Source organism: Delphinus delphis, chromosome 16 (assembly GCF_949987515.2).
Source record: "Delphinus delphis chromosome 16, mDelDel1.2, whole genome shotgun sequence".
Lineage (NCBI taxonomy): Eukaryota > Metazoa > Chordata > Mammalia > Artiodactyla > Delphinidae > Delphinus > Delphinus delphis.
Genome location: NC_082698.1, coordinates 27,818,672 through 27,830,258, shown reverse-complemented (window position 1 = coordinate 27,830,258; position 11,587 = coordinate 27,818,672). Strand labels below are relative to the sequence as shown.

At 42.6% G+C, this 11,587-nt stretch overlaps 1 protein-coding gene across 1 annotated transcript; it reads left to right on the top strand.

The window, feature by feature from the left end:
* Positions 1 to 5,724: 5,724 nt before the first annotated feature.
* Positions 5,725 to 9,147, top strand: LOC132439329 (ankyrin repeat and SOCS box protein 7-like; the record flags this gene model as incomplete). Its single annotated transcript, XM_060033613.1, has 2 exons — positions 5,725 to 5,753; positions 8,721 to 9,147. Coding segments are annotated over 2 exons (456 nt in total), but the record flags the coding sequence as incomplete, so codon positions are not given.
* Positions 9,148 to 11,587: the final 2,440 nt, after the last annotated feature.

Sequence of the window (11,587 nt, the reverse complement as noted above, 5' to 3'; positions counted from 1 at the left end):
TGAAATCCTTAAGGGCATCTTCTCTTAGAAATGTCTCCTGCACCTGAACAATCAGTGCTTGATAAAATTATTGAAAGATCTCATGTCTTGTGAATTCTGTCTCTGCGACAAACTGTGTGAAGTGTCACAGGGAGTGGGGTTGCATTCTGTGACCTATAGTAACTTACTAAGCCGCGGGCACGGTGCTGATTCTTGCATGCTGACTCTGGGGCAAATGCCACAGGCCTTAATTGCAGGTTCCAAGCAGCTGAGATTCTATACTGGGGTTGCTAGAGGCACAGCCTTCCCCTTTTCGGGACCCGGGCCTGCCCCTCCCCCGCCCGGGCCTGCCCTGCCTGCTGCACCCAGGCCACAGAGAGCTCACAAAGCCCAAGTGTCTGCTGTGCTGACTCACGCGGCGCTTCTGCTTCCAAGCTAGGATTGTCTCGAGGGGCCCGAGGGGCCCTCTCCTGCTGGCCCTCTCCCGTAGGAGCAGGGAGCAGCCAGGGTCAGGCCAGGCTTTAGAACTTTGTGACCAACCAGAGGAAAGGGAAAGTGAAAGGGCAGATTGCTCCTCACCACAGTCGGGATCCTCAGAGAATTCTGAACAGCAGTAAGGACTCACCCTTCGGTCTTTGTATTTGTTTGTTTCATATACATATGTTTTAAGTAAAATTCACATACCATAAAATTAGCCATTTTAAAGTGAACAATCTGGTGACATTTTAGTCCATTTACAACGTTGTGCAATCGCCACCTCTATCCAGTTCCGAAAACTTTCTATCACCCCAAAAGAAGACTTTGTACTTGTTCCACAGCCACTCGCCAACTCCCCGCTCCCGCCAGGCCCTGGCAACCACCAGTCCGCTTTCTGTCTCTACGGATCTACCTATTCAGGATATTTCATATAAATGGAATCCTGCAATACGTGACCTTCTGTGTCTGGCTTCCTCCTCGCAGCATAATGCTTTCAAGGGTCATCCACCCTGTAGCATGTATCACTACATCATTTCTTTTTATTGCCAAATAATATACCATTGCATAAATATATCACAACTGGTTTCTCTCTATTCATCGTTGATGAATATTTGAGTTGCTTCCACCTTTTGACTATTGGAATAGTGTTGCTATGAACACTTGTGTATTAAGTAGTTGAGTACCTGTTTTCAATTCATTTGGGTTTATACCTAAGAGTGGAATTGCTAGGTTATACGGCAATTCCACATTTAACTCTTTGTGGAACCACCAAACTGTTTTCCACAGTGGCTGCAGCATTCCCCACCAGCAATGTGTGAGGGTCACCCTTTATTCTTTTTCTAAAAAATTTTTTAAAATAAATTTATTTATTGTATTATTTTGGCCGCGTTGGCTCTTCGTTGCTGCGCGCGGGCTTTCTTTAATTGCGGTGAGCGGGGGCTACTCTTCGTTGTGGTGGGTGGGCTTCTCATTGCAGTGGCATGGGCTCTAGGCACTCGAGCTTCAGTAGTTGTGGCATGCGGCTCAGTAGTTGTGGCTCGCGGGTTCTAGAGCGCAGGCTCAGTAGCTGTGGTGCACAGGCTTAGTTGCTCTGCGGCGTATAGCATCTTCCCAGACCAGGTCTCGAACCCGTGTCCCCTGCATTGGCAGGAGGATTCTTAACCACGACGCCACCAAGGCAGTCCTCACCCTTTATTCTTAACATGTACACATTTGTTCCTTTCCTGCTCCCTACTTCCAAGAAAGCCTGTCCCAACAGACTTCCCTTTCCTCTGGAGTAGAGGGGAGGAGAAGCTGCACCTCTAGTAGAAAGACGATCAACGCACAAACCTGGGCAGCAGGATCCCCTCTGGCCTTATGCTCTGCCTCTGCTCTTGCCTTTTCAACAAACAGGATTCTGTGACCAGGAAACAGAGGAGGGCAGGCTTCCATCTCCCTGTGGCACACCACCACAGCCATTTATGTTACCCCATAAAACAACCCTCCTAGCGCCCTCCAACACCTCCGTCCCCACACAGAACATTCCATTAACCTGTCTTAAACAGTCAAAGCTGAGAGCGGAAAGGAAGCAGCTCTGTGTGGAAGCTGCCAGCCCTGGCTCAGACCTGCAGGCGAGTGTTTTAACTCTCAGCTCAAGCTTAAGATCTCCGAAGATACAAGCCCTAGCCTTGTCCTGCCCAGCCCCCCTGCTAAAGGGCCTGCCTGTCTGGGCCTGTCAGGGCGCAGACGTGAATGGAGAGGAAGAGCCTCCCTCTCCACCCGCTCTCATCGGGGTTACTGCCGGTCACAGAGCTATTTACATTTACAACAGCCCAACAGCGCCTGATCAACCCGGAGCCAATCAGCAGCCCCCAAGCTTGTCTGACTCAGTCTGCGCCAATCAGGACGTGCTATCCTTATAGCCTCTCTCTCTTTGAATCACAGGACGACTGCCGCCCTTTTTGGGGAGGGGAGCCTGACTCAGAGCTCAGAGCCCGACTGCTAGCCCTCAGTTTGCCATTCACTGAAATGGGGAAAATACTGAAATACCATTCACCTGGGAAGACATCTGCACTATAGAATTCTAGGAGAGTTTTACATAGGAATGGAGAACACTGTGCTTTCCTTCCCAACACAGAATCCAGTGCTTCTCTGCTGCGAAAAAATGTAGAGAGACTTTCTCCTCCCTCACTGCCAGCCCCTCCCTAACTCAGGATTATCAATATGGGCTCTTAATCCATGATTGACTTTGAGGCAGTGCGAGACCTTGCTGACCACGACAGGCCAGTAGGCAGAGCTAATTTTTATTCTCATCTGCAATAGAGCAAACACCTGTCATGTAAGAGGCAGCGAGCAAAGAATCAGCAAAACAGACTAAAGACTGGATAGTCACAGGGTAGAGCAGAAACAGGAATGTGTTCAGAGCGGTCAGGGCTGAGGTAACAGGAGCCTGCAGGAGGAGTGGGTGAGTGCGAGCGCAACGTGGAGAGAAGCCTTGAAAGCCTGCCTGGAGAGTTCAGACTTGCTTTTGTGATCGCTAGGGAGCCGTCAGTTATTTTGAAGCGGGAGAGGAAAATAATCTCCGTCTTTCAGAAAAGTTAACTCTGATGTTTCAGAACGTTGACATAAGGAGCAGATCAAAGAAGGACGAGGTTATGGCTGGAAGATCAGTTAGGAGGTCATGAGACCAGAAAACTAGGATAGTAACCGTCAAATGGAAAGGAAGGGCACGGGTTGAGAGGTATTTTGGAGTCAAATCACTAGCATTTAATTGATTGGATATGTGAGATGAGCGGGGAGAGGAGTCAGAAATGACTTTGAGGTTTCACTCCTGTGTGACTAGAAGGGAAGCACCTGCACTAACTGAAATAGTTTTTTAAAAATAGAAGCAGGGCTTCCCTGGTGGCGCAGTGGTTAAGAGTCTGCCTGCCGATGCAGGGGACACGGGTTCGTGCCCCGGTGCGGGAAGATCCCACATGCCACGGAGCGGCTGGGCCCGTGAGCCATGGCCGCTGAGCCTGCGCGTCCGGAGCTCCGCAACGGGACAGGCCACAACGGTGAGAGGCCCGCATACCGCAAAAAAAAAAAAAAAAAAAAAAGAATCTTGGTGTTTAGAAGAGCGATAAAGATGAGATCCAAAAGGTTTATAGTGAAACTGAAACAGGAGGGAAGGGAGCAGGGCATAACCTTTGAAAGAATAACATACCCCCGAGGACATGACATAAATTGATTAAAACCAAATTGGTCCAAGATGTTGGACAAGTCGACTTCCACTAAACCTTGAGCCTCAGTATACACTCACTGTAACACATCAGCAAGCTAAATGACACACCCACAGGCGCCCTGACAGTTCCAAAGATCCATAAGGATCAAAAAGTGGGCAGTGGCGCAATTTCTGGAAATCCCCGTCCCTTCCCCCCCAAATAGTTGGAACACTCCTCTCACTCATTAGGCTATGAAATTACCCACCCCTATAAAAACTGACAACCCCAGTACCCTGGTGCCTTTCTCACCTTCTGAGATGGCCCACACTCTGTGGAGTGTGCTTCTCTCTAAATAAATCCACTTCTTACCTATCACTTTGTCTCTCACTGAATTCTTTCTGTGATGAGATATCAAGAACCTGAGCTTCCTTTAGTCCTGAAACCAGGTGTGTGATCTCAGTCGGAAGATTGTGGGCTTTGGCTGGGTTTGAGTCCCGGAACATGGGTTCAAGTCCCAATATGAGGTGCACGGTTTCAAAATTAGGGAGAAAATTGATCACCTGGGAAAGGATTACAGAGTAAGAAGATTCAGCAACAGAATCTTGGGATGTACCAACACTTAACTGTGTCCTCCTTAAAGAGGACACAGAGTTAGCAAATCTAGCAAAACCTAGACTAAGTATGAGATATGAAAAAAACAAGCAAACTAGACTAATATAAGACAAGTAACAAGTTAATTTCCAGGAAGAGGGAGCAGGATGTTGTAAAAAATAGATATCTGAAAAAAGGACATTGGTTAAATAAATTATGAAACATTCATTTAATGGACTGCTGTGCAGACATTAAGATTATCTTGTAAAACTATATTAATTACCATCAAAAGATGTTTAATACATCTTGTTAAGAGAAACATTCAGATTAAAAAATAGTATGTACAAAATTATTTTTAAAAATTACATATGTGACTGCAAAAGGGCACGAGGGAAAATTTAGTGTGAGGGAACTGTTCTATATCACTATTGGGGTGGTAGTTACACAGCTGTATACGATTACCAAAAATCCTCAACCCATAATGCCTTAAAAAAGGAGGGGTGGCTGTTGATGGTATCTACTTCATAGGGTTATTCTGGGAATTAAATGTCATAGTGCCTGGGACACAAGAAGGGCTCCATCAGTGGAGAAAGAAAGAATAATGCTGAGGAAGGAAAAACTTTTTCCTCTTCCCTTTCTAGGTTCTTCTGTTTGTCTAAGAATTAAATTGACATGAGACATATTAACAGGAGAAAATCAAATTTAATTGCATATGTATGGGGACCCCATAAGAAAAATGAGACACAAGGACTAATTGCATTTCTAACTAGGGCTCTGGTAGAAATTTATGATGATGGTGATGATGTTCTATTGAAGTATGGTTGATTTACAATATTACATTAGTTTCAGAGGTACAGCATAGTGAGTCAGTATTTTTACAGATTATACTCCATTGAAAGTAATTATAGGGCTTCCTGGTGGCTCAGTGGTTGAGAGTCCACCTGCCAATGCAGGGGACACAGGTTCAAGCCCTGGTCCGGGAAGATCCCTCATGCCACAGAGCAACTAAGCCCATGTGCCACAACTACTGAAGCCTGCACGCCTACAGCCCATGCTCCACAACAAAAGAAGACACCTCAATGAGAAGCCTGCGCACCACAATGAAGAGTAGCCCCTGCTCGCTGCAACTAGAAAAAGCCTGTGTGGAGCAGCGAAGTCCCAACACAGCCAAAAATAAATAAAAATAAAATAAATCAAATTATTTAAAAAATTATTATAAGATAATGGCTGTAATTCCCTGTGCTACACAATATATCCTTGTTGTTTATCTGTTTTATACATAGTAGTTGGTGTCTCTTAACCCCATACCTAATTTTCCACTCTCCTCTTCCCTTTCCCCTTTGCTAACCACTAGTCTGTTTTCTATACCTGTGAGTCTGTTTCTAATAATTCATTAGTATTATTTTTTAGATTACACATAAGTGATATCATACAGTGTTTGTATTTCTCTGTCTGACTTATTTCACTAAGCATATTCTTCTCTAGGTCCATCCATGTTACTGCAAATGGCAGAATTTCATTCTTTTTTATGTCTGAGTAATATTCCTTTGTATATATATGCTATATCTTCTTTGTCCATTATCCGTTGATGGGCATTTTGATTGCTTCCATATCTTGGCTATTGTAAATAGTGCTGCTACAAACATTCAGTGCATGTATTTAATTATTTGGTTTTAATATGAGTGCACATTATACTTTATATCTGTATCACTCATTTTGGCATTCTGTGATATAATGGAGAAACTATTAGATGGGGAGTCAATAGGCCCTAGTTTCAAGAAGTGGTCCACTCCTTACTAGATGCACGACTTTGGGAGAGGCATTAAATGACAGGTTTTCAACATGTGATCCATAAACCCCTGAAGATCCCCCAAGCTTTCAAGGTAACTTTGAGACCAAAATGAGTTTCATAATAATATTAAGCCTTTGTTTGCCTTTTTTCACCATCATGTTGACATTTGTACCGAAGTAATGGTGGGTAAACTCTTTGCACCTTGACAGAAAACAAGGCAGTAGTACCAAACTGTACTAGTGGTCATTTGTATTTGTATTTCTCACTGCCGTACACTTGGAGGGAGTTCAGTTTCACTTAAAAGTGTTCTTGATTAGGAAATAAAAATTATTAATTATATTAAAAGCTTGACCATTGAGAACACATCTTTTAAAAATGCTGTGTCAAAAATAGGAAGTATGCATAAAGCACTTCTGCTGCATATCACAAAATGATGAATGTCTTAAAAACAGAAAGTTAGACAAAATGAGATGGCAGAGAAACATGTTCCAGACAAAGGAACAAGATAAAACCCCAGGAAAACAACTACATGAAGTGGAGATAGGCAACCTTCTAGAAAGAGAGTTCAGAATAATGATAGTGAAGATTATCCAGGACCTTGGAAAAAGAATGGAGGCAAAGATTGAGAAGATGCAAGAAGTGTTTAACAAAGACCTAGAAGAATTAAAGAACAAACATCTAGAAGAATTAAAGAACAAACAAACAGAGATGAACAACAGAATAACTGAAATGAAAAATACACTAGAAGGAATCAATAGCAGAATAACTGAGGCAGAAGAATGGATAAGTAACCTGGAAGACAGAATGGTGGAACTCACTGCCACAGAACAGAATAAAGAAAAAAGAATGAAAAGAAATGAAGATAGCCTAAGAGACCTCTGGGACAACATTAAACACAACAACATTCGTATTATAGGGGTCCCAGAAGGAGAAGAGAGAGAGAAAGGACCCGATAAAATATTTGAAGAGATTATAGTTGAAAACCTCCCTAACATGGGAAAGGAAACAGTCACCCAAGTACAGGAAGCAAAAAGAGTCCCAGCCAGGATAAACCCAAGGAGAAACAGGCCAAAACACATAGTAATCAAATTGAAAAAATTAAAGACAAAGAAAAATTATTAAAAGCAACAAGGGAAAAATGACAAATAACATACAAGGGAGCTCCCATAAGGTTAACAGCTGATTTCTCAGCAGAAACTCTACAAGACAGAAGGGAGTGGCATGATATATTTAAAGTGATGAAAGGGAAGAACCTACAACCAAGATTACTCGGCAAGGATCTCATTCAGATCCAACGGAGAAATCAAAAGCTTTACAGACAAACAAAAGCTAAAAGAATTCAGCACCACCAAACCAGCTCTACCACAAATGCTAAAGGAACTTCTCTAAGTGGGAAACACAAGAGAAGAAAAGGATCTACAAAAACAAACCCATAACAATTAAGAAAATGGTAATAGGAACATACATATCGATAATTACCTTAAATGTGAATGGATTAAATGCTCTAGCCAAAAGACACAGGCTTGCTGAATGGATACAAAAACAAGACCCATGTATATGCTGTCTACAAGAGACCCACTTCAGACCTAGGACACATACAGACTGAAAGTGAGGAGATGGAAAAAGATATTCCATGCAAATGGAAATCAAAAGAAAGCTGGAGTAGCAATACACATATCAGATAAAGTAGACTTTAAAAATAAAGAATGTTACAAGAGATAAGGAAGGACACTAAATAATGATTAAGGGATCAATCCAAGAAGAAGTTTGAACAATTATAAATATATATGCATCCAACACAGGAGCACCTCAATACATAAGGCAAATGCTAACAGCTATAAAAGAGAAAATTGGACCGCAGGCAAGGGGTGGGGGCTGCTGGGGTAAGGAGGAGGGAAGGAGGTAACCAACCAACCAACCAAGTCGCCTCCACCCCCCACCCCCACCCACCCCTGACCTGGTTTACGGCTCCACCCTCAGGCTCCAGTGCAGCTGCTGATTGGCTGCTGAAGGCTTGGTCCCATCCCAGTGACCCCAAAGTGCTGGAGGGAGGGTGCAGGGGTGGTCCAGTGCAAAGTGCATCCCAAAAGCCCCCTGCCTGGATTCCCCGCGGCTGGCACATCAGACCATGAATGACCCAGGACCTTGCTGCCCCAAGACCTCCCATGTCCCCGTGTATCTGGGAGACTCCAGCCCGGAACGCAGCAGCCCCCTGCTCCCAAGCCCTCAGACGGGACTGCCCCCCAACCTGAGCCCAGACTTCCTCCCTGCACCCCTCCCCTGAGGCTGCCCGTAAGCCAGGACTGCCACCTCCAGTCTGCTCAGCAGTCTGGATGCTTGCAGGGCTGGGGTCGTGAGGCATCATGAAGGATCAAGGACACCTGTGTCTGGCCCTGCCTGGGCTGTTTCTTCAATCGAGAAGTTGGTGGGTGTGGAGGAGGAGGCTGAAAGAAGTAAGAGACGCAGCAGCTAAGAAGGCAGGTTTGAGGTGGCTAGGGGAAGCGAGAGAGCAGGAACGGGGCTACCCACCCACCAGAGAAGCAGCAGAGAGCCTCTGACCAGTATCCTACATAAAGAGAATCTGTTAGATTGAAGTTTAAGCATCTAATTCATGTGATGACATTTCTGCTGCTGTATTTTGTTGCTGCCTCTGAAAATGCACTAAAGGTTAAGAAAGAGCTCACTGACACCGGAATCTGGACACTCCTACTGGAGTTCAAGGCTGAGGTCGACCAGCTCAATGATAAAGGTACAAGGCCACTTCAGCTCACCATTACCCAAGAGATGTCAAGCTGTGTGAAAATACTCCTGGACCACAATGCCAACATCAACATTCAGAAGGGTTTCCTGTTGCGATATGCTGTGATAAAAAGCAATCACTCTTATTGCCGTATGTTCCTTCAGAGAGGAGCAGACACAAACTTGGGTTGCTTAGAAGATGGACAGACTCCTTTACGTTTGTCTGCCCTTAGGGATGATGTGCTTTGTGCATGGATGTTATATAATTATGGAGCAGACACAAACACAAGGAACTATGAAGGACAGACCCCACTGGCTGTTTCAATAAGCATTTCTGGAAGTAATCAACCGTGTTTGCATTTCTTACAAGAAGTCACAGGTATGTAATTTAATTATTACTATTATTACATTAAAAACAATGTTTGCATCTTCAAAAAAACAAAAAATAACAAACAACAAAAAGGAGGAAATCAACAGTAACACAGTAATAGTGGGGGACTTACACCTCACTTACACCAACGGACAGATCATCCAGACAGAAAATTAATAAGGAAAACACAAGCTTTAAATGACACAATAGACCAGATAGATTTAATTGATATTTATAGGACATTCCATCCAAAAACAGCAGATTACACTTTCTTTTCAAGTGCACATGGAATATTCTCCAGGATAGAAAACACCTTGGGTCACAAATCAAGCCTCGGAAAATTTAAGAAAAATTGAAATCATATCAAGCATATTTTCTGACAACAACACTATGAGATTAGCAATAAATTACAGGGAAAAAAATGTAAAAAACACAAACACATGGAGGCTAAACAATAAATTACTAAATAACCAAGAGATCACTGGAGAAATCAAAGAGGAAATCAGGGCTTCCCTGGTGGTGCAGTGGTTGAGAGTACGCCTCCTGATGCAGGGGACACGGGTTTGTGCCCCGGTCCGGGAAAATCCCACATGCCGCGGAGCAGCTGGGCCTGTGAGCCATGGCCGCTGAGCCTGCGTGTCCGGAGCCTGGGCTCCGCAACGGGAGAGGCCACAACAGTGAGAGGCCCACATACCGCAAAAAAAAAAAAAAAAAAAAGAGGAAATCAAAAAATACCTAGAGACAAATGACAATGAAACCATGATGATCCAAAACCTATGGGATGCAGCAAAAGCAGTTCTAAGAGGGAAGTTTATAACAATAGCATCCTACCTCAAGAAACAAGAAACAATAAACAATCTAAATTTATACCTAAAGGAACTAGAGAAAGAAAAACAAACAAAACTCAAAGTTAGTAGAAGGAAAGAAATCATAAAGACGAGAGCAGAAATAAATGAAATAGAAACAAAGGAAACAATAGCAAAGATCAATAAAACTAAAAGCTGATTCTCTAAGAAGAAAAACAAAATTGATAAAACTTTAGCCAGACTCATCAAGAAAAAGAGGGAGAGAACTCAAATCAATAAAATTAGAAATGAAAAAGGAGAAGTTACAATGGACACTGCAGAAATACAAAGCATCACAAGAGACTACTAAAAGCAACTCTATGCCAATAAAATGGACAACCTGGAAGAAAGGGACAAATTCTTAGCTATAACCTTCCAAGATTGAACCAGGAAGAAATAGAAAATATGAACAGACCAATCACAAGTAATGAAATTGAAACTGTGATTAAAAATCTTCCAACAAACAAAAGTCCAGGACCAGATGGCTTCACAGGTGAATTCTATCAAATATTTAGAGAAGAGCTAACACCCATCCTTCTCAAACTCTTCCAAAAAATTGTGGAGGAAGGAACACTCCCAAATTCATTCTATGAGGCCACCATCACCCTGATACCAAAACCTGACAAAGATACTGCAAAAAAAGAAAATTACAGACCAATATCACTGATGAATATAGATGCAAAAATCCTCATCAAAATACTAGCAAACAGAATCCAACAACACATTAAAAGGAGCATACACCATGATCAAGTGGGATTCATCCCAGGGATGCAAGGATTCTTCAATATATGCAAGTCAATCAATGTGATACACCATATTAACAAATCGAAGAATAAAAACCATATGATCATCGCAATAGATGCAGAAAAAGCTTTTGACAAAATTCAACACCCATTTATGATAAAAACTCTCCAGAAAGTGGGCAGAGAGGCAACCTACCTCAACATAATAAAGGCCATATATGACAAACCCACAGCAAACATCATTCTCAATGGTGAAAACTTGAAAGCATTTCCTCTAAGATCAGGAACAAGACAAGGATGTCCACTCTCACCGCTATTATTCAGCATAGTTTTGGAAGTCCTAGCCTTGGCAATCAGAGAAGAAAAAGAAATAAAAGGAATACAAATTGGAAAAGAAGAAGTAAAACTGTCACTGTTTGCAGATGACATAATACTATACATAGAGAATCCTAAAGATGCCACCAGAAAACTACTAGAGCTAATCAATGAATTTGGTAAAGTTGCAGGATACAAAATTAATGCACAGAAAGCTCTTGCATTCCTATACACTAATGATGAAAAATCTGAAAGAGAAATTAAGGAAACACTCCCATTTACCATTGCAACCAAAAGAATACAATACCTAGGAATAAACCTACCTAAGGAGACAAAAGACCTGTATATAGAAAACTATAAGACACTGATGAAAGAAATTAAAGATGATACCAACAGATGGAGAGATATACCATGTCTTGGATTGGAAGAATCAACATTATGAAAAGGACTATACCACCCAAAGCAATCTACGGATTCAATGCAATCCCTATCAAATTACCAATGGCATTTTTTATAGAACTAGTACAAATAACCTTAAAATTTGTATGGAAATA